The 20,157-nt window shown below is 44.9% G+C and overlaps 1 protein-coding gene across 16 annotated transcripts in view; it reads right to left on the bottom strand.

Moving 5' to 3' along the window:
* LOC120538023 (potassium voltage-gated channel subfamily KQT member 2) overlaps positions 1-20,157 on the bottom strand; it is a 131,760-nt gene that overhangs the window by 7,688 nt on the left and 103,915 nt on the right. For 9 of the 16 annotated variants that reach the window (XM_039767388.1, XM_039767390.1, XM_039767389.1 and 6 more), the window contains 3 exons: positions 19,577-19,685; positions 13,122-13,253; positions 12,534-12,641 (listed from right to left, as the gene is read on the bottom strand). In XM_039767388.1, coding sequence (XP_039623322.1) covers positions 12,534-12,641; positions 13,122-13,253; positions 19,577-19,685 — 349 coding nt within the window. The remainder of the gene's footprint in view (positions 1-12,533; positions 12,642-13,121; positions 13,254-19,576; positions 19,686-20,157) is intronic. The other 7 variants (XM_039767399.1, XM_039767400.1, XM_039767401.1 and 4 more) reach the window with 4 other exon arrangements.

The following is a 20,157-nucleotide window of genomic DNA, read 5'->3' as shown; positions in this document are numbered from 1 at the left end:
ACGTGAGGCAACACCGTAGTACAAGTAGCTGCGTGGCAAAAAGACAAAATGACTGTGATCAAGTAGAAAGACAAGAAAGACGTTAGCCCCCCTAAGCACTGTTCATAATACAGCAACCGTCAATGTTCGTATTGAGGAAATGTGGACGTCACTGTGCCTACAATAACATGATGGCTGTAAATCATGCAGATCACGCACTGACATTTGTAAATGCCACATGGGTTGGACAGGCATCCCAGCCAGGAGAATAGAAGAAGCTGAACCCGGAAGTACAGCCCAGTGGGAATGAAAGATGCTGCAGGAGACAGGTTATTCCCCCGGGACACGAGATGGCAGCAGCCCTCTGTATCGGCACCCATTTGGGAACCAGTGGGGAATGCTGGGAGATGTAGTCCGGCAACACAGCCCTGCTGGGGACCATGGGTGCCGCAAGGGGGGCGCTGCAGAGAAATACGCTCCCTAATAAGTGGGTCTTTCGTACAATCAAGAAGTACTTCCATCGGGTAGTGACCCTGGCACCGGAAGTACTCCCGGGTCCTTAATAAAAAGGACTGCACTCCCTGGGAGCTGGGAGGACGTGCAGCAACACTCGATGGGAGGAGGGCCGTGCGGTGGTGAGAGATATTGAAAGGAGAGACGATATTGTGCTTGTGTTTTTGCTACTTGTGGAATTGTGTTGAATAAACACTCCTTTTTTGTGTTCGTTGGGGTTTGGGGCTCACCGACGCCCCCAGTTCTATTACACATTCTACCTTCTCTGTGCAAATGACTGAAAAAAAAATGATAAGAAAAGTAGGCAAAGAAACCCGTGTCTGCTGTCCCAAATGTGACGCTGGTGACTGTCTCAAAAACCTGTCACACAAAGGACACGTGCTAAATCTGCATCAGTCCAGGAGTGGACACTGGACAGACCTTTCCTTCTGTATCTGTGTTGACGTTTTGGTATTTACGCGTTTCTGTTACACGTCATAAAAGTTTTCCTTGCTGAAAACAATGTAACGTTTTTAACTTGTTTGAACAGCACGCTCAAGGCTAAAGACACTCATGATGAAGACGACCTTATGATGATTTGTTTTTAATTCTTTCCGGCTTATTCTTTGAACTGATTTGAACATCCATCCATTATCCAACCCGTTGAATCCGAACACAGGGTCACGGGGGTCTGCTGGAGCCAATCCCAGCCAACACAGGGCACAAGGCAGGGACCAATCCTGGGCAGGGTGCCAACCCACCGCAGGACACACACAAACGGGCCAATTTAGAATCGGCAATCCACCTAACCTGCATGTCTTTGGATTGTGGGAGGAAACCGGAGCGCCCGGAGGAAACCCACCCAGACACGGGGAGAACATGCAAACTCCACGCAGGGAGGACCCAGGAAGCGAACACCCGGGTCTCCTAACTGCGAGGCAGCAGCGCTACCACTGCGCCACCGTGCCGCCCTGATTTGAACATATGAATTATTTATTTAATTTATTGACTCCGCAGCATAAACTTCATAACCTTCTTGCACCTTTTACAAAAATTATGTTTTTTATGTTTCTCGCTCACTGCTGTGCCCATCTCAGTCTTACGAAATACGAGGCGGTCTACTCACTACCCAAGCGTCCAGAACAGTGACCCCTGATAGGGTGCCAATGAAGCCAGGTGTGATGGGTTAAGGGGGCTGCACAAGCTTTGGGCGACATTCTTATAGTCTGCGTTTTTTACAAACAGACCTTGGATTTGGATTTGGGAATTGACAAGGCTGTGATTAAAGGATCCATCCATCCATCCATCCATTATCTAACCCGCTATATCTTAGCAACAGGGTCATGGGGGTCTGCTGGAGCCAATCCCAGCCAACACAGGGCACAAGGCAGGAAACAAACCCCGGGCAGGGTGCCAGCCCACTGCAGGAGATGAAAAGATGAATTTGGTATTTTTCAAGCCAAAGTAATTTCTTCACAATCACGATATATATATTGCCACATGCGACTGTGTTCTAAAGTGAAGCACATTTTATAAATTTTCTGAAATATCTAGTTTACACTTTTATAATGGAACCAATGGATACCGGGGTCCAGCTATGGAAAAAAAAAAACACGTGGGTCCATCCCGGCTGGGATGTCGGACTATCCATTAAAATCTACACATTACTTTGGAAGCGAAGGTCTGTGATACGGTTTGCATATCTGTAGCTAGTAATCCAGAAAGGGAGAAAATGAATCTCGTATCTTAAAATAGTTTTAATTCCTAAGCTTTTGACAACCAACCAGGTGTCATCATCAGAGGAAAAAGATCCGGCAGACAGGAATCAAAGGCAATATATAGAAAAGGAGAGGGTGGGGTACAAAGGGGGGTGGTGCATCAGTAAGGTGGGGTTCGGCATCTGTATTCAGTATCTGAAATCAGTATCACGCTATCTGATATACTCACATACAAATTCACCTGGACACACATTTAACTGCAAGGAACATTCAGGGCTAATACTAGAAGTGCCAGAGAGCTGGCTGAATCGTGGCTCTCAAATGAAAACGCCATTAACAGACATTAGGACATGACATGACATGAGCCCATCATGTGCAGGCTTAAAAAGAAGAACATGCACATAATAAGTAAGACTTTGTGACCAACACTCTATGAACCCCACCTTATTGATCCCATCGTGCACTCCCACCCCATTATTTGCTTTATATTGCTTTGATTCCTGTATGTCTAATCACACCTGGTAGTTTGTTGAAAGTTTGGGAATAAAAAAACGTAGATTACTAGCTACAAATACTGTATATCACTGTATGTATATATATATATATATATATATATATATATATATATATATATATATATATATATACTGTATATATATATATATATATATATGTTGTGACAGATTGGGGGCACTATCGCTCCCTTGAACCCTCCGATCAAACATCAGACACCAAGTAAAAGTCCAAATGTTGACTTTATTAATAACGCACAGTGCACAAAGCGCCCTCTCCACCACAATACTCATTAAATAAATCACCATAATCACAATAAACAATCCCACTCGGTCATAGTTTCCGACTCTCTTGTAGGGTTCCCAGAGGATTGGCACCCGCTACTGATTAATCGCAGGCCCGGTTCACTCTGCGAACCTCTATTATATACGGTACGGGTCTCGCTTACCTGTACCACCGCATTTTTTAATACTGGAAACTCCCGACCAAATCGCTTCAGGTACTCCTCCACCTTCTTTATTGGCGCTTCGGCCGTCGCTCCCAGGTCTCCAACTATCTTCTTGATCGCAGTTATCATCTGTAAAATACCTCGCACGGGCTCGATCAGTTTCTCCAGTTCCCGCACGTCGAAAGAGTTAATTAATTCGGCCGGAGGTAGGCTTACTTCCTCCGTCTGCCTACTTACCAGCTGGGAGCCAATGAGCACGGCCGCTGTTGGCACGTGCTCTGACGGGTCTCGTAGAGGCTTCTGGGATTTGGAGTTTTTATCGGAGGACCGGGCCTCCATCTTTGGCTGACTGCAATCCGCCTGTGTCAATTTGTTCGGCGGATTGATCAGCCATTTCCCGGCCCTCCTTACCTTATCGTGGGGTGAGCGGTGCTTCGCTCGCCTCCCCTTTCCCCTTCAGAATGTCCGAGTCCATATTTTCTAGGGCACAGCTGTAAGCAGTAGGATGCGGACCTCCTCCTTCCCACAATGCTTCGGGTTGGGTCACATGTCCCTCGCCGGCAACCAACATGCGGAAGTCCCTCTGGCTCGTCTGTTGGACGTAGAACGTAGCCCCTTCGTCGGGTTTGTTGTCTACATCCCGCAGGACCTCCAGGATCTTCCTTGAGGTATGTGCATGGAACAAAATGGGATATTTTAAAGATGTTAGTAATAGAATCCCCGGCACATACCTAGTGGTACTCGTCCTCCTCCTGATGCCTTTCCTGACTCGTTCAGCCACTCTTCAGCTCATCCCGAGCGTCCTCTGTGACGAGCACGGAACCTCCACCGACACTGTCGCTCTGCTTACCCCTCTTCTTTCCCATAACGGACTTGGTAAACGTGGGATTTGGCGATGTTGTTGTGTAACCTGATGCCGTCGTCTTAGGGTTCTCTGGCCACAGAAAATTTTTATACATGTCCTCTGCCAAAAGGATGGCCAGAGAATCCTGTCGACTATGCCACTGTGACAGATTGGGGGCGCTATCACTTCCTTGAACCATCCGATCAAACGTCAGACACCAAGTAAAAGTCCAAATGTTGACTTTATTAATAATGCACAGTGCACAAAGCACCCTCTCCACCACAATACTCATTAAATAAATCACAATAATCACAATAAACAATTCTCCACACTCCCAGACGCGTTGCCACCCTTCCACCCAGCTCAGCTCAATGCTCTGGTGTCTCTCTCGGTCTTTTATAGTCCTTGTCCCAGAAGTGTTCCGCCGTCTCTCTCCACGTGACTAGGAACACTTCCAGTTCAGATAAAAATCCTTTTTCTTTACCCCGGAAGCACATCATTCCCCTTGTCCATGTGACTCGGACGTACTTCCAGGGCGTAGGGAAAATAGTCACTGCTTCTCCCTGCAGCGCCCTCTAGCGGCCCCCATGGTATCCAGCAGGGCTGTAAAGGAAAACTCCAACGTCCATAAGTCCCTGCTGGCATTTGGGGCACCTTCTGCTGCAGGGAGGGCTCCACCTGGCAGCGTGGGGGTATTGGCCGGGATGAACGGCCGGCCATCTATCATGATATATATACTGTATATATATTGTTTGCATGAGAAACAGTTCACAGCACGGGTGTCGAACTCCGGTCCTGGTGGGCTGCAGGTTTTCATTCTAACCATCTTCTTAACTAGTGACCAGTTTTTGCTGCTAATTAACTTCTCTAGCCGTAGCTTTAATTAGCTTGACTCAGCCCCCTTAGTTGTCTCTTTTTGCTTAATTAGCAGGCGGACAGTAATGAGACACAAAACAAGTCTCCACATGACCAGCTCACCTGCACCCATTAAACAAAATGTGAAAATAAAGAAAGGTGAAGGTCTCAGTAAGGCTGATCTCTCAGGTCACCAAGAAAATAATAGAATATCAACAGTTTTGGAAATGTCTGCTGTGACAGAATGAGAGCAGCAACAGGCCATGGAATTGAAAAACAGGTTTAATTAACAGCAAGAATCAGCCTCTCATTAAGAAACTGGTTGGAGTGAAATTAGTTGGAGTTTGAAAACCCAATTTAGCTGGTCATCTGTTGGCTCGTTTCACATCTCATTTCTGTTTGGCTGTCATTTAATGAAGAAAAGAATCAATTCAGAGGGCTTCATCCTAAAAACAGGGATATTAAAATAGAGGGAAAAGAAGTTAATTAGCAGTGAAAACTGGACACTGATTAGGAAAAGGGTTAGAAAGAAAACCTGCAGCCACTGCGGCCCTCCAGGCCTGGAGTTCGACACCCATGGTTTACAGGATCAAATTGTGGTATCTGTCAGCCAGACCGGGGGTTGCCACTCTCACCTGACCCTCTCTCCTCTTATTTCCCTGACTCATTGTGACATCACCATTGATCCACCCCCTGCTGACATCACTTCCGGCCAACCTTGATGACATAATTTCCACTACCCAGAATTCCTTTTTCTGCCATATCAGTTCCATTTCATGTTGTCCTGACTCCACCTCTTCCTTCTATCCTCCATATTTCTAACGCAGTCTCAGTTTGTTAGTCAGTTCAAAAGTGAACTCCACTTTGTAAAAACGTGTTTTATTTGCTGTGCTGATTTTTCAGTATACAGGGTGGCCATCCCTAAACCTTTATCGGTTTTCTGCCTGATATTTTATCACTATATATATATTGTGATGGATGGACGGGCCCATGCCTGGCTGGGACGCCCCTGCAGCATATGTACCAGGGGAGTAAGCATGGAAAACACAATATCTCCCCTTGGACGCTAGATGGCAGCCACCCTGGGTTGCAGAGGTGCCATGGACTCCTCCAGGGCTTCATGGGGGTTGGAGTTTTGTGCAGTCCTATTGGGTTCTGCAGCAGGGGCTGCTAGCCCCTTTTGGGCACTAGTTTCGCCAAACCCAGAAGGACATCCGAATGTCAGCAATCAAATACCTGGAGCACTTCCGGGTGCCCAATAAAAGGAGCCAGCAATCACCACTCAGCGGCCAGAGTCGGGTGGAGGAGGACGAGGTTGCCTGGGAGGAGTGGTGGTGCAGGAGAAGAAAGTGTGTGGTGTGTTGGTGTTACACTTGGGACTGTGTTCTGGCTGGGGAACACGGGGAAGACGTGCCCTCCAGCTGAAGAAAAATAAAAGTCTTTTTATTTTATACGTGCCTCCATGTCCATCTGTGTCAGGTCAGGCACCTATATAGCGCCTTTTGTTAAAATATATATATATGGGTAGCGCTGCCGCCTCGCAGTTAGGAGACCCAGGTTCACTTCCCGGGTCCTCCCTGCGTGGAGTTTGCATGTTCTCCCCGTGTCTGTGTGGGCTTCCTCCGGGTTTACTCCCACAGTCCAAAGAAATGCAGGTTAGGTGCATTGGCGATCCTAAATTATCCCTAGTATGTGTTTGATGTGTGTGTGTGTGTGTGTGTGTGTGTGTGTGTGCGCGCCATGCGGTGGGTTGGCACCCTGCCCGGGGTTTGTTTCCTGCATTGCGCCCTGCGTTGGCTGGGATTGGATCCAGCAGACCCTGTGAATCTCCATGAGTTAGGATATAGCGGGATGGATAATGGATGGATGGATGTACAGTATACATTGTGGTGTATGGCCAGCCGTTCATCTCGGCCAATATGCCCATGCCACCAGGTGGAACCCTCCCTGCAGTATGGAGGTGCCCCGAAGACCAGCAGCGCATCATTGACATTGGAGTCTTTATGCACAGCCCTGCTGAATACCATGGAGGCCACTAGGAGACGCTGCAGGGAGGAATGATGTTTATTTGCCATACGCCCCGGAAGAAAATCCAAATCACATGGACAACGGGAATGACGTGCTTTTTGAGTGAAGAAAAGGACTTTTGATCTGAAGTGATAGGAGTCACATGGACTGGGGATTGTGGGAGCTCCGAGACAGTGAGCTGAGCTGGGTGGCAACGTGTCTGGGAGTGGAGGATTATTGTTTATTGTGGATTATTGTGTTATTTATGAGTATTGTGAAGAGGAGGGTGCTTTCTGCACTGTTTGTGAATAAAAAGTCAACTGTTTTGACTTTTATCTGGTGTCTGGCGTCTTGGACAAGGGTTCAAGGGAGCCCCTATCTGTCACAACATATATATATATATATATATATATATATATATATATACACACACACACACACACATATATAAAGTTACCTATATAAAGTTTATTTTACAAGCATTCATCAATGCTAGGACTGCCACAGAAATAAAGTCAAGTCACTCTCGTCTGCTCACTAATGTTAAGTCCTGCACTGCAAACAAAAAATAAAAATCTCGCAGGTCCCACAGGAATGCAGCCCTTTACCAAGAGTCTGTGGTAAAATGTATTATTTTCAATTCACTTTTTTGTCTCAATCACACACAGAAAAGCGGAAGCTACATTTTCTGAAATTGAAACCTTCGCTACTTCAAAGTTGGACATATTTCATAAATTTTAAGGATTTTCCTTTTTTACAATCGGACCCCGGTACCCAGTAGGTCTATTCTAAAATGCAAATTTATTTAATTTATAAAATATGCTTCATTTTAGAATGCAATTTCATGTGACAAACTTATATATATCATGACTAGCAAAATACCCTCACTTCGCAGTGGAGAAGTTGTGTGTTAAACATTCCGTGTTTGTCAACCATTGTAAAAATAACAGGTTTCATTCATCGAAGTGTTCACTACCCAAATCGCTATGCGGCAGCATCTCTATTAACTTGTGGATTTTTCTGCAAGTATTTGGCGGCAGCGTCACAAACTTGTTTTCGGTAGCTGCATCAGAAAATGTACCACGACGTCTGACACGCCTCCTTTTTAGTGTTTTCTCACAGCCTGGATTGCTGCTGTCATAATCTGTTTGAGTCTACACATGAGTCTATACATATCTACATACATATCTACATACATATCTATATATATATATATATATATATACATATCTACATACATATCTATCTATATATATATATATATATATATATATATATACATATATCTATATACATATCTACATATACATATATACACATATACACATCTTTATATATAATCTTCATTTGGGTCTTGATCTTTGTTTGTCCGCGAATGAATTAGAAGAAACACTAGATGGCAGTAGAGAGACAGCTAAAACATAGGCATTGCATTAAGAATCTCCTCCAGGCTTATACTACTGAAGACTGTAGTACGCCAGTCACACCTCAAAACACAGACATTCAAACTAAACAAATTGTTGCCTACGTGCCTACGTAACATATGAATGAAAGAAAGACAGTGGGTAAAATGAATGACAACGTAACAGCACGTTCTGGAAATTATTATTGTTACGTTGTAGCCGGCGAGTGCTGCGTGTCTCACAGTTGTACCGTGGCTTGCTCACATGTCAGTGAAGTGATCCCTATTTATGCTTTAAAGAGCCTGGATACCTATGTGTCCCCCTTTTATAACCATTGCTCCGTGTGTATTGCTTTACTCTTTGGATTGCCACAAAGCAACCTGCGAGATTGGAGAAAGATTGAGAAGAGATCGTGAGAGGAAATGATAGCGTTGTGAAAACGAGACGGACTGTGAACGGACAGAAGCAGAAATGCTCCTACACCACCACATAATTACTATTCGGACAGTGATTCCGAGTAGGCCGTTCCTATCGAATCATTGTCCAAGGGTTTTCTTTTGTAATTTTGTTTCCCTTATAAAAAATCATAATGCTGTGCCACAAAGGGCCCAGTTCACGACTGGCACCGCGTTTAAACAGGGAGCCCTTCACAGAAAACTTTAACATGTGCAACGTAGTTGGGCGCACATGGCTAGTATATATATACACACCTATCTACATTATATTATATATATATATATATATATATATATATATATATATATACATCCATGTGCATTATATATACACACACATACATACATACACACACACAAATATATATATATATATATATATGTGTGTGTGTGTGTGTATGTATGTGTATATATAATGTAGATAGGTGTGTGTATATTATATATATATATATATATATATATATAGCTGATTACCCATTGGCTTTGGTCACTGAGTGCAAGAGAAAAAAAATAAAATATAGTCTATAAGTTATTAAACAGTAAAACATTAACGTTTTAAGAAGTACAGGTACATTGAGCACTACTCGAGTGGTTGCGGGTAAACTACATTTTAAAGACGGTGTAACACAACAGGTAAGTAACTAACAGCAGCTAAAATATATATGGATCATCTCTCGGTAGTAGATCCCTTTTGAAAGGCGCCACACGACGGCTGTGGTATAGAAATTACATTTTCTATGTGAACGTTCAAATTTCTGCCTCTGGTAATGTGCCTTACCGGCATTACCGGCAATTAAAGAAAATTAGTTTTGTGTCCTCTGCAGAGTTAAGAGAGAAAGGCTTTGGTTTGGGATAAAAGGAAAAAAGGTGTAAAGAAAGGAAAGTTGCCTTTTTCTTTTATATAGTGTAGAGAGACGTCTTCGCTGACGATATAATCGCTTTATGGGGAGCGTCACGGCAGGTCTTGTGTAGACTGGTGAGACGTCCCTGCCATTAACCGGCCAGGATGGCACTGTCGGTCCTCCAATCCTGTGCGTGTCTTCCGCGACCTCATAATCGTATATGTGCAAAAGTAAGTGCGAAGCGCCTTAATATTAGTTTGCCACGGTTTAGAAAAGGGATCCCATGTTTGCAGTTGTCTGGGCTATAGCGCAGGGAAAGGAGGAAAAAAATCAAAAGTGCTCACTTTCACTTATGGCAGAAGCGCAGTCAGGGTCTCCAGGGCCGTTTGAAGGAATTTGGGGGCCCCAAGCAAAATGGACATGGAGGCCCCCCGCACGCACGCAAAGGAACCACAACATAGCCATACAGTACATATTTCTGCTAGCCTACCTGCTGCAAAATTGCACCATTTGTACAAGACAAGTAAAGCTATTTTATGTGTGTAATTTATCACTTACCACTGTCTTATATTTTCTTATCCTCCTCTTCCTTTCTCTTCTTTCTTTTTTGGCTTCCTGAAGCATAATTCCACTTCATGACTGCCGAGGAAGTTTCGTATTTTGCCGGCAGCAGAGATCGCGTGGTTGGCTGGCTGCTGTCAGCGAGGGGGGCCCCCTTGAGGGGGATCCCGATAACAGTGTCATTGCACTTTACTGCATTCACTATCAATGGGGCGCTCACACAGTTTGTCGCTGCATTTTATTCTTAACCAGTCGTTGTCTTGGGGCCCCAGGCCAACTCGGGGCCCCAAGCAATTGCTTGGTTTGCCTGCCTTGTCGCGACGGGCCTGAGCGTCTCAAAGGCTGGCACAGCTATGCACGCGTGCCGGCGGCTCGACTTTTATAGTATTTTTGCAGGGCAGGAGACGGCACTTTTTGCAGACACGTTCACGTGATGAAACGTCTCCGCGCTCTTTAGAGGTCTTGCTTGTTCTCTGCGTACTGCGTTCACAGTCAGTTCACGTGAGCCGCTCAGAGTACATGCATCGAAGCTTCTGAGCTGTGCCTGTGCTATCTTGTGCGATCTCGCGATGTCCACGGCTTTATTTAATGTTAGCTAATACCCGGCACTTAAAAGTTTCTCTCGTAGTTTTTGTTGAGTTTGTGTCAAACACCACTTCTTCTGGATATTTAGTGGCAGAGTGTTTCTATTGGATTGCCGTTGAAGGACGGCCTTATATGGGCAGGCACTCAATTACGTGGGAGGCGTGATGATGCAAGACGCAACTCCGCCTCACACGGCGGCCGAGCTGCCCGCTATGGCCGTATACAATATACGAGAGTAGGTTCCAGTTATGAACGTTACACGTAGAATTTCGAAATGAAACCTGCCTAACTTCTGTAAGTAAGCTGTAAGGAATGAGCCTGCCAAATTTCAGCCTTCTACCTACACGGGAAGTTGGAGAATTAGTGATGAGTCAGTGAGTCAGTCAGTCAGTCAGTCAGTCAGGGCTTTGCCTTTTATTAGTATAGATTATGAAGAAATGGCTTTGACCTAAATTTAAATTATACCCAACCTTTCCTTTAAAGCTCCAAAGGATCAGAGGAGTCCCATCATCATCACATCCTGGCTGCTCAAAGGTCAGTGGCGCCCTCTGCTGATGTTCGACTTCTGTGCAAGTAGAGCCAGGGCCGTCTTAACAACATTATAGGCTCCCGGGCAAACCAGTGCACTGGGCCCCCTACCGGCACAACCGCTCAGCAAGTCCCAACATACATAGATTATTAGCATGGGGCTCCTGTGCTCGTGGGGCCCCTGGGCGACTGCCCAGCCTTACATAGAGAAGCACCGCTAGGTAAAGATTGGACTCCGATTTCTAGTGCCTTTTTCAAAGAGACAACCCTACAGCACCTGTATGTCTGTGATTTCCTGTTCTGAAGGCAGGGGAATATAAAAGATGACCTCTCTGAGATTTTAAGGCTGCCCACTAGTGGTGTTTTACAAAAGTGAATCTGTAGCTTCACCATCACGCTTCATGCGTCACGCATGCCTTCATTCTGTTTCTTTGGGAGACACATGAGACAAAGGCCGGTGAATGAAAAAAAAGCAAGCAAGGCTTTGGACAAGTAATCCAGATGGATCAGGAGGAACTGGTGGGCAGCAGATCTGCCTCGCTACACCTAGGTGGTCACACTAGTCAGCTAGTGGTCAGTTATTACTGGATATAGTACCTTCCAAGGAGAACATCACCAAAGTTGGGCACTGCATCTGAGATTTCAGCTTCAGTGACGTGGACAGCAATTTACCTTACCATCGCCAACAATGTCATGCATACACCATTATTTCCCTTGGAGTGCCTGAATGGATTGTGACTCCAGCTGAGCTCTCAGGGTTTATGCAGAAGAGTCATGCAGCCTGATGGAAGTAGAAGCTTGACAGCCATCACCTTTATGGAGAGATTGCCATGAGACTTCACGCTAAGCCCTGGTCTCTGAACATCAGGCTTGTCCTCGATACCAAACTCTGAGCAGAGGAACCTCAAGTGCTGCTACTGCTGCTGCTGTGCTCATGCATTCATGGAGATTCGAGTGATGAAGATGTTACAAAGGGGCATGCTAGTCCATGCCTCATGCTCACATGCAGGCTAATGCCTTGCCTGATGCACAGCACCGTCTCAGCAAATCATGACAGGCACTGCAGCAAAACCCTCTTTGGCTCAATGGACCGGATTTGTCCAAAGTTCTTAGGGGGGGCTCTTGGCTCCCGTCCATTTATTCACGGCAAGAATAAAGGCAAATCCGGCCAATCAAAAAGTAATGTGAGCGGCCCGCTCTGAAAGGTGCTGGATGAAGGAACCCAACAGGGGGCTAGAAATCAAAGTGTGTTTTGCTGCACATCAAGACAAATTAAAACAAACACAGGCTGGTGGATCCGAACCTAGGAGAGTATTGGGGTGAATCTTTGGATGATAAGACAGTTCCTTTGATTGAATACTTCTTATGCCGGGGAGTTGAGGGCAATTGAGGGCCCACAATCAAATCTACCCTGGCAAAGTAAATAGAAAAGACACCAACAAAATGCAGAATGAAGCAACATGTGAAACAAGACAGAAAAACAAAAAGAAACAAACCAAAAAATAAAATAGACAAGAAAATATATTCCATTGAACAGTGGCGCCCCCTTCTGTGTCCGGCAGAACAGCATATTCAGAAAAAGGCTGCAGCGCTTAAGTTTTTTTTTTTTTGTTCTGTTTTTGTCTTTTAAAAACAGCCATGCTGCCCCCTGCTGGAATATATTTGCATATTGATTGTGTTTATGGTAGCCTGTCGGCTGAGTGAGTCACACAGATGACAGGCACCGAGCACTCAGCACAAGCAGAGCTTGAAAGCAGAAGTCTTAACGTTAAGGGTCTGACACTCGTTACAAAGCTCTGCTTTACCCCACGGGACCCACTGGGTCGCCCTTTGCTCTTAACACAGACAGAGGAAGACAAAGGAAGACGAAGGAAGTGGAGGAGGTGCTTGCCTGGACTGGAGGTTTTTAATGCGAGCCAGCATGTCGAGGTGACCCGCCGAGTACTGCTCGATCACATCCATCACATCGTAAGGCCTCAGGCTTTCCTTGAATTTGCGCTTTGACACCATGAACTTCATTATACTGGGAGGAGAAATGACAAATATCATAAATATACGCAGACTCGGACACTTCAAAGAGTGAGCATTTCTAAAAAGTGTTTCTTTTTTCTTACAGTGGGTATAAAAAGAATCCCCTCCTTTCAAAATATTCCCATTTTTTTGCTTTACAGCCTTAAATGAAAACACACGAAAAAAAATTCTTCCCAGCTTTACTTATTCAATGCAGCCTCTAACATCCAAGGGAAATATATCAAAGCTACAGTTCAGAAGAATTTTACAAAATCAAAAACAAGACCTACTGAGAATAATAAAGGACCACCACCACATGTGAATGTCATTTTGCTGACCCAACTTTTGCTTTAATGACAGCATTGAGTCTGGTGGGATTCTTCTCTATCAGCTTTGTCCATCTAGATTGAGTAATATTTGCCGTAATTTACAGAAATGTTCAAGTTCGGTCACATTGGATGGTGGGTGTTGGTGGTCTGCCATCTTCAGATCTTTCCACAGATTTTCATTGTGATTTAGGTCTGCGCTCTGACTGGCCACACCAGGACATTCCCTTTTTTCTCCTTCAGCCACTGTGTGGTCAGTTTTTCTGTGTGCTTCAGGTCGTTGTCGTGTTAAAAGGTGAACATTCTTCCCATCTTCAACTTTCTGGCAGAGGGTAGAAGGTTTTCCTCAAGCCCCATCCATTTTTCCCTCTACCCTAACGAGAGGCCCAAGCCCCCCACAACAGGATGCTGCCACCTCCATGCTGTACTGTAGGTATGGCGTGTTGTGGATGGTGAGCTACATTGGTGTACCGTTTGGTATTGAGGCCAAATAGTTTGATTTTGGTCTCCTCTGACCATAAGACCTTTTTTCCACTTGGCATCAGAATCTTCAAGGTGCGTTCTGGCAAAGCTCAAAGGAGCCTTCATGTGGCCTTTCTTGAGAAGTGGCTTCTTCCTTGCGACCCTCCCGAACAAGCCACAATGGTGGAGCGCTTGTGAAATTGTTGTCACATGCACACCATGACCACACTTTGCCATCAAATCCTGTAGCTCCTTCAAAGTGGCCATTGGCCTCTTGGTGGCCTCTCTGACCAGTTTCCTCCTTGCTCTTCCATCCAGTTTAGAGGTTCTACGGAGGGTCCTAGTACTACCAAACACTTCTTTATGATGGACTTTACTGAGCTCCTTGGGAATGATAAAGCCTTTGAGATGTTTTTGTCTTCATCTCCGGCCTTATGTCTGTCCACAACTCTATCCCTGAGATCTTCTGAAAGTGGCTGGCCACCCATAGTCAGTTGTTTGCTGTCAGTTGAAGTCAATGAATGCTCCAGGGACAGCTTCACTAATCACACTCATTACAGGTGGTCACAGGTAGAAGGAAGCCATTAACTGCAATGGAAATGATGGGCACTGACACCTGATTGAGTTGGGGGGTCCTTTATTCATCTCAGGATTTCTTGTTTTTTATTTTTTTTAATTCTTTTGAACTGTAGCTGTGATGTCTTTCACTTGGATGTTATGGATTGAATTGAGTGAGTAAAGCTGGAAAAAATATTGGTTTGTGTGTTTTCATTTAAGGCTGTAAAGCAAAAAAAAAATGGGAATATTTCGAAGGGGGGGATTCTTTTCAATACCCACTGTAGATCTCCTACCTTTATTATGTTTTGTATTTAATCACAAAGAAAACGGTAAAATAAGCCACTCTGTGCAGTAACACGTGCCCTCTTCAGTTCCACCAACCTTTCAGACGGTTCTGCAACTTATAGGCAGGTCCGTATGTATTTGGACAGCGACACCATTTTCCAAATTTTGGCTCTGTAGCCCGCCAAAATGGGTTTGAAGTAAAGAAATCCACGATGTGATCGAAGTGCAGACTTTCAGCTTTAATTTAAGGGGTTTACCAAAAACGTTGCATGAGCCGTTCAGGAATGGCGGACATTTTTCTGCATAGCTCCCCCCATTTCCAGGGGTTCAAAAGTATTTGGACATGTGACTGGCCAGCTACTCCATAGCCGGGTGTGAGCAGGCCCCTCGCGATTTCATTAACTATTAAGCAGGTAAAAGGTCTGGAGTTGACTCCATTTGGAAGGCATCACTGTGAACTCTCAATAGGAGGTCCAAAGAGCCGTCCATGCAGTCCATTGTTAGGCCAAGAACACAAAGCAAACCCTTTAGAGAGATAGCAGAAACACCAGGAGGTGTCAGATCAATCGTTTGGTAGATTCTTAAAGAGAAGGAACACACTGGTGAGCTCAGCAACTCCAGAAAGTCTGGAAGACCACAGAAGACAACTGTGCAATCCTTGGGGAAGAAGAACCCTTTCACAACATTTAGCCAAACCTATCACTCTACGAGTCTACAATCAAGAGAGGACTTTATGAAAGTAAAGACAGAGGGTTTACCACAAGGTGCAAACCACTGATGGACCTCAAGCACAGGGAGGGCAGATTAAACTTTGCCAGAAGACATTTTTAAAAAGCCTCTCCATCTCTGGAACAATTTTCTTTGGATTAAGATCAATATGTACCAGAATGGTGGAAAAGGAGGAGTATGGGGAAGAAAAGGAATGGCTTGTGATCTGATGAATGCCACGTCATCTGTGAAGCATGTTGGAGGCCGTGTTACGGTATGGGCATGCATGGCTCCCAATAGAAGTTGGTCACTGGTGTTTGTTGATGGTATGACTGCTAGCAGAAGTAGCAGGATGAATTCTGAAGTGCGTACCACCACCTAAGCCGGTACAATTATTATATGTGCCGCGTTAAAGAGAGAAGAACAACAACAACGTGTGACTTACAATACTCACTACTTTCCTACTAGACCACAACAAGTAGAGAAGCACTCAAACGGAAGCAAATGTCAAGTTAAACGAGAAACGTTAATAAGAAAATGTGCAAAACAAACAAACCCCCAGTATACATAACACCGCACTGGAGCACACATGAATCATGAAACAAACCACTAATACATAAATAACAATTGTGTAAGAAAAGAATTAATGATAACACGAGCCCTTTAAACATTCACCGTTATTAATAATCCTTTACAGTCTGTTCTTGTGAAGGATGTGCCATCCTGTGAATCTCCTATCTGACACCGTCCCTTATGCTGGCCCATCAGGTCCTCTCCCAAATCAGGGCCAGTGCCACCATTAAGGCAAATTAGGCACTTGCCTAGGGTGCAGATCATAGGGGATGAATCCAGCCGCATGGGTTAACTACCAAACAGTCGGTTGGCACACTAATAAGCTTGGCCTTGAGGCAAAATAACCTAAATAACCGAATTCCCCACACACACAAGAAAAAGAAAACGATACTTTCTGAAATGAACCCGGGTTCACCTAACTTCCTTCAGTGGGTAGTCTTTTACGTCTGGCTTCTCCTTCTGATATGGCGCCTCTCTTCCCTTCTTCTCCTGCCTCGGCCTTTTAATTAGGGTTGGCTTCACTCCTTACAGTTTATTTGGCCCTCCAAGCCAGGAGCTCTCGTCCACAATAACCATTGGCTGACATTACAAATCCAGCCATTCCACTATTAACAGCATTAGGGAAAGGTACAAACTGCCAATGACACCCTACACATACACACCGCAAACCGTTACAAGTGTACGGGGCTGTACTGTCTGCTGAGATTCAGACAAATGCTGCAAAACTGATAAGACGACACTTCACGGTACAGATGGACAATAAGCCGACACATACTATGAAAGCCAACCAAGCGCTCTTCAATGCAAACAAGTGGAAGGTTCTTCAAAAAGGCCAAGTCAATCAGCTGACCTCAGCCCAAGTAGGCATGCATTTCACTTGCCGAAGACAAAAGTGATGGCCGGAATTCCAACAAACAAGCCAGGCCTGGCAAAGCATCACTAGGGTGGAAACCCACCACTTGGAGATGGCCAGGGGTTCAGACTTCATTCAAGCAGTCATTGACCGTAATGGATTTCCACACAAATATTGAAAACTAGCCAACCCGTACGCCGCATAATCAGGCCGGTTTTTTAATGATTTTTAAGCACAGGGAGAAAATTAACATTTGAAAAATCGTTAATGTAATAAATCAGCAAGAAAAGCAACATTGTAACACTGCACGGAACGAACCAACACACAATCATCCGTGACTGAAAACTGGCAGACCGCCATCGCGTAGTGTCTGCTCATGTGCCCACCTCTAACTCGTCTTTTGAGTCGTTGTCGTCTTTGCACAGTCCAGATGCACCTGTGACTCGCGTAGACTTTCGTGTTCCTGCAGGATCATCTAAGAAGACGCATGTTTGTCGCAGATGCGAATTGCTGTATGTAGCGTGTAAAACAGTTTGCTATGGTGCACGCGATCGTGCGTCGTAACCGAAAACTCTGTTTTTAAAGACTGCTTACCTCATTGTGTTTTAACCTCAGTTGTAAAGGATTGTTTTAAGGATCCCATGGGATACCCCTCGCAAACCGTTTTACACGCTGCATATGGCGATTCACCTCCGCGAGAAACACGCCTCTATGAACAGTCAACGTGGCTCGGAGCTGCATGTTGCCTCTACAACAGACGAATATAAATGACGCCAGTTTTTCTGTGTCATTGCGTCCGAGTTGGTGGGCGTGGCTCTGCGAGTTGTTGTCGTATCCAATGGTCTTGGAGTTGGTGGGCGTGGCTCCTTCCTGTGTGCGCCATAGGTGTCTTACTTGTCGGCGCCTTAGTGAATCCACGCCCCTTCTGCCGTGCTTTCCATGGGTTTCTTGCCTTAGTGAATTATATCTATAGATGATTGTTACATTTACAGTGGGTACGGAAAGCATTCAGACCCCCTTCAATTTTTCACTCTCTGTTATATTGCAGCCATTTGCTAAACTCATTTAAATTAATTTTTTTCCTCATTAATGTACACACAGCACCCCATATTGACAGATAAAAAAAAGAATTTTTGAAATCGTTGCAGATTTATTATAAAAGAAAAACTGAAATATCACCTGGTCCTAAGTATTCAGACCCTTTGCTCAGTATTTAGTAGAAGCCCCCTTTTGAGCTAATACAGCCATGATGAGTCTTCTTGGGAAAGATGCAACAAGTTTTTCACACCTGGATTTGGGGATCCTCTGCCATTCCTCCTTGCAGATCCTCTCCAGTTCTGTCAGGTTGGATGGTAAACGTTGGTGGACAGCCATTTTTCGGTCTCTCCAGAGATGATCACATACCGCTTAGAATTAAGGCCCAAAAGTTCTATCTTGGTCTCATCAGACCAGAGAATCTTATTTCTCACCATCTCGGAGTCCTTCAGGTGTCTTTTAGCAAACTCCATGCAGGCTGTCACATGTCTTGTCCCTCCTCAGTGTGTGGAGACAACCAGGCACTGCTCATCACTTGTCCAATACAGTCCCCACAGTGAAGCATGGCGGTGGTGGCAACATCATCCTGTGGGGGTGTTTTTTAGCTGCAGGGACAGGACGACTGGTTGCAATCGAGGGAAAGATGAATGCGGCCGAGTACAGGGATATCCTGGACAAAAACCTTCTCCAGAGTGCTAAGGACCTCAGACTGGGCTGAAGGTTTACCTTCCAACAAGACAATGACCCTAAGCACACAGCTAAAATAATGAAGGAGTGGCTTCACAACAACTCTGTGACTGTTCTTGAATGGCCCAGCCAGAGCCCTGACTTAAACCCAATTGAGCATCTCTGGAGAGACCTAAAAATGGCTGTCCACCAACGTTTACCATCCAACCTGACAAAACTGGAGAGGATCTGCAAGGAGGAATGACAGAGGATCCCCAAATCCAGGTGTGAAAAACTTGTTGCTTCTTTCCCAAGAAGACTCCTGGCTGTATGAGCTCAAAAGGGGGCTTCTACTAAATACTGAGCAAAGGGTCTGAATACTTAGGACCAGGTGATATTTCAGTTTTTCTTTTTTACTAAATCTGCAACAATTTCAAAAATTCTTTTTTTTATCTGTCAATATGGAGTGCTGTGTGTACATTAATGAGGAAAAAAATTAATTTAAATGATTTTAGCAAATGGCTGCAATATAACAGAGAGTGAAAAATTGAAGGGGGTCTGAATACTTTCCGTACCCACTGTATGATCATGTTAGTCTATCCAAATACTTTTGGACCCCTGAAAATAGAGGGGGGGGGGCTCATGTATAAAAATGTCAGTGTTTTCTAAACAGCTCATGCAAATTTTTTGTTAAACCCCTCAAATTAAAGCTGAACGTCTACACTTGAACCACATCTTGATTGCTTTGTTTCAAATCCATTGTGGAGCCAAAATTATAAAAATTGTGTCACTGTCTGAATACTTCTGGACCTGACTGTACATATTCAAGAAGACCCCAAACCCCCCTGGCAGGTCAGCACCCGCACTTACCACACAGCTCTAATGGTGACCTTCAAACCCGGAGTCAAATCCTGGGTGACAAATTCACAGTTGTAGCTTTTATTGTCGTCCGCCATGTCCTCCCCAGGTAGACTGGCTTCTAGAAAGGAACAAAACCCCATAACTCGCTGTGTCCAGCAACTTCCCAAAAGCTAATCACTTACCTTTATTTTTAACCCATTAACCTCCATCTTAGCCCCGTGCCCCATGAGACTTGCACCAGCGCAATGAGGCGCTTTTTGGGGAACAGATGTCATTCTAGAGATTAAGGGGTTAACTTTGCATCATGGCCCCCCAAACATGGAGACATTCAGAAAAGTAAAAATGTCCTCTGAATTTAATTCATGGCCCAAGCAATGCCGACTGGCTTATTTATCTGCGACCACTGGTAATCTGGGCACATACAGGGTGGCCGTATCCCTACAGCTGAGGCTGACAATGAGTCATTGTCCACCTCGACTCCTGGCCAAAGATGGCACTATGGGCATTTCACAGAAACTTGTCATTCGCCAAGTAGGAGGAGCCTCAGGATGCCCAGTCTGGGCATGTGGGGGACAGGGAGAGGCAGTAAC

Source organism: Polypterus senegalus, chromosome 10 (genome assembly GCF_016835505.1).
Source record: "Polypterus senegalus isolate Bchr_013 chromosome 10, ASM1683550v1, whole genome shotgun sequence".
In the NCBI taxonomy this organism is placed as follows: Eukaryota; Metazoa; Chordata; class Cladistia; order Polypteriformes; family Polypteridae; genus Polypterus; species Polypterus senegalus.
The sequence above is the reverse complement of the archived record's forward strand: the minus strand, read 5'-3'. Positions and strand labels throughout refer to the sequence as shown.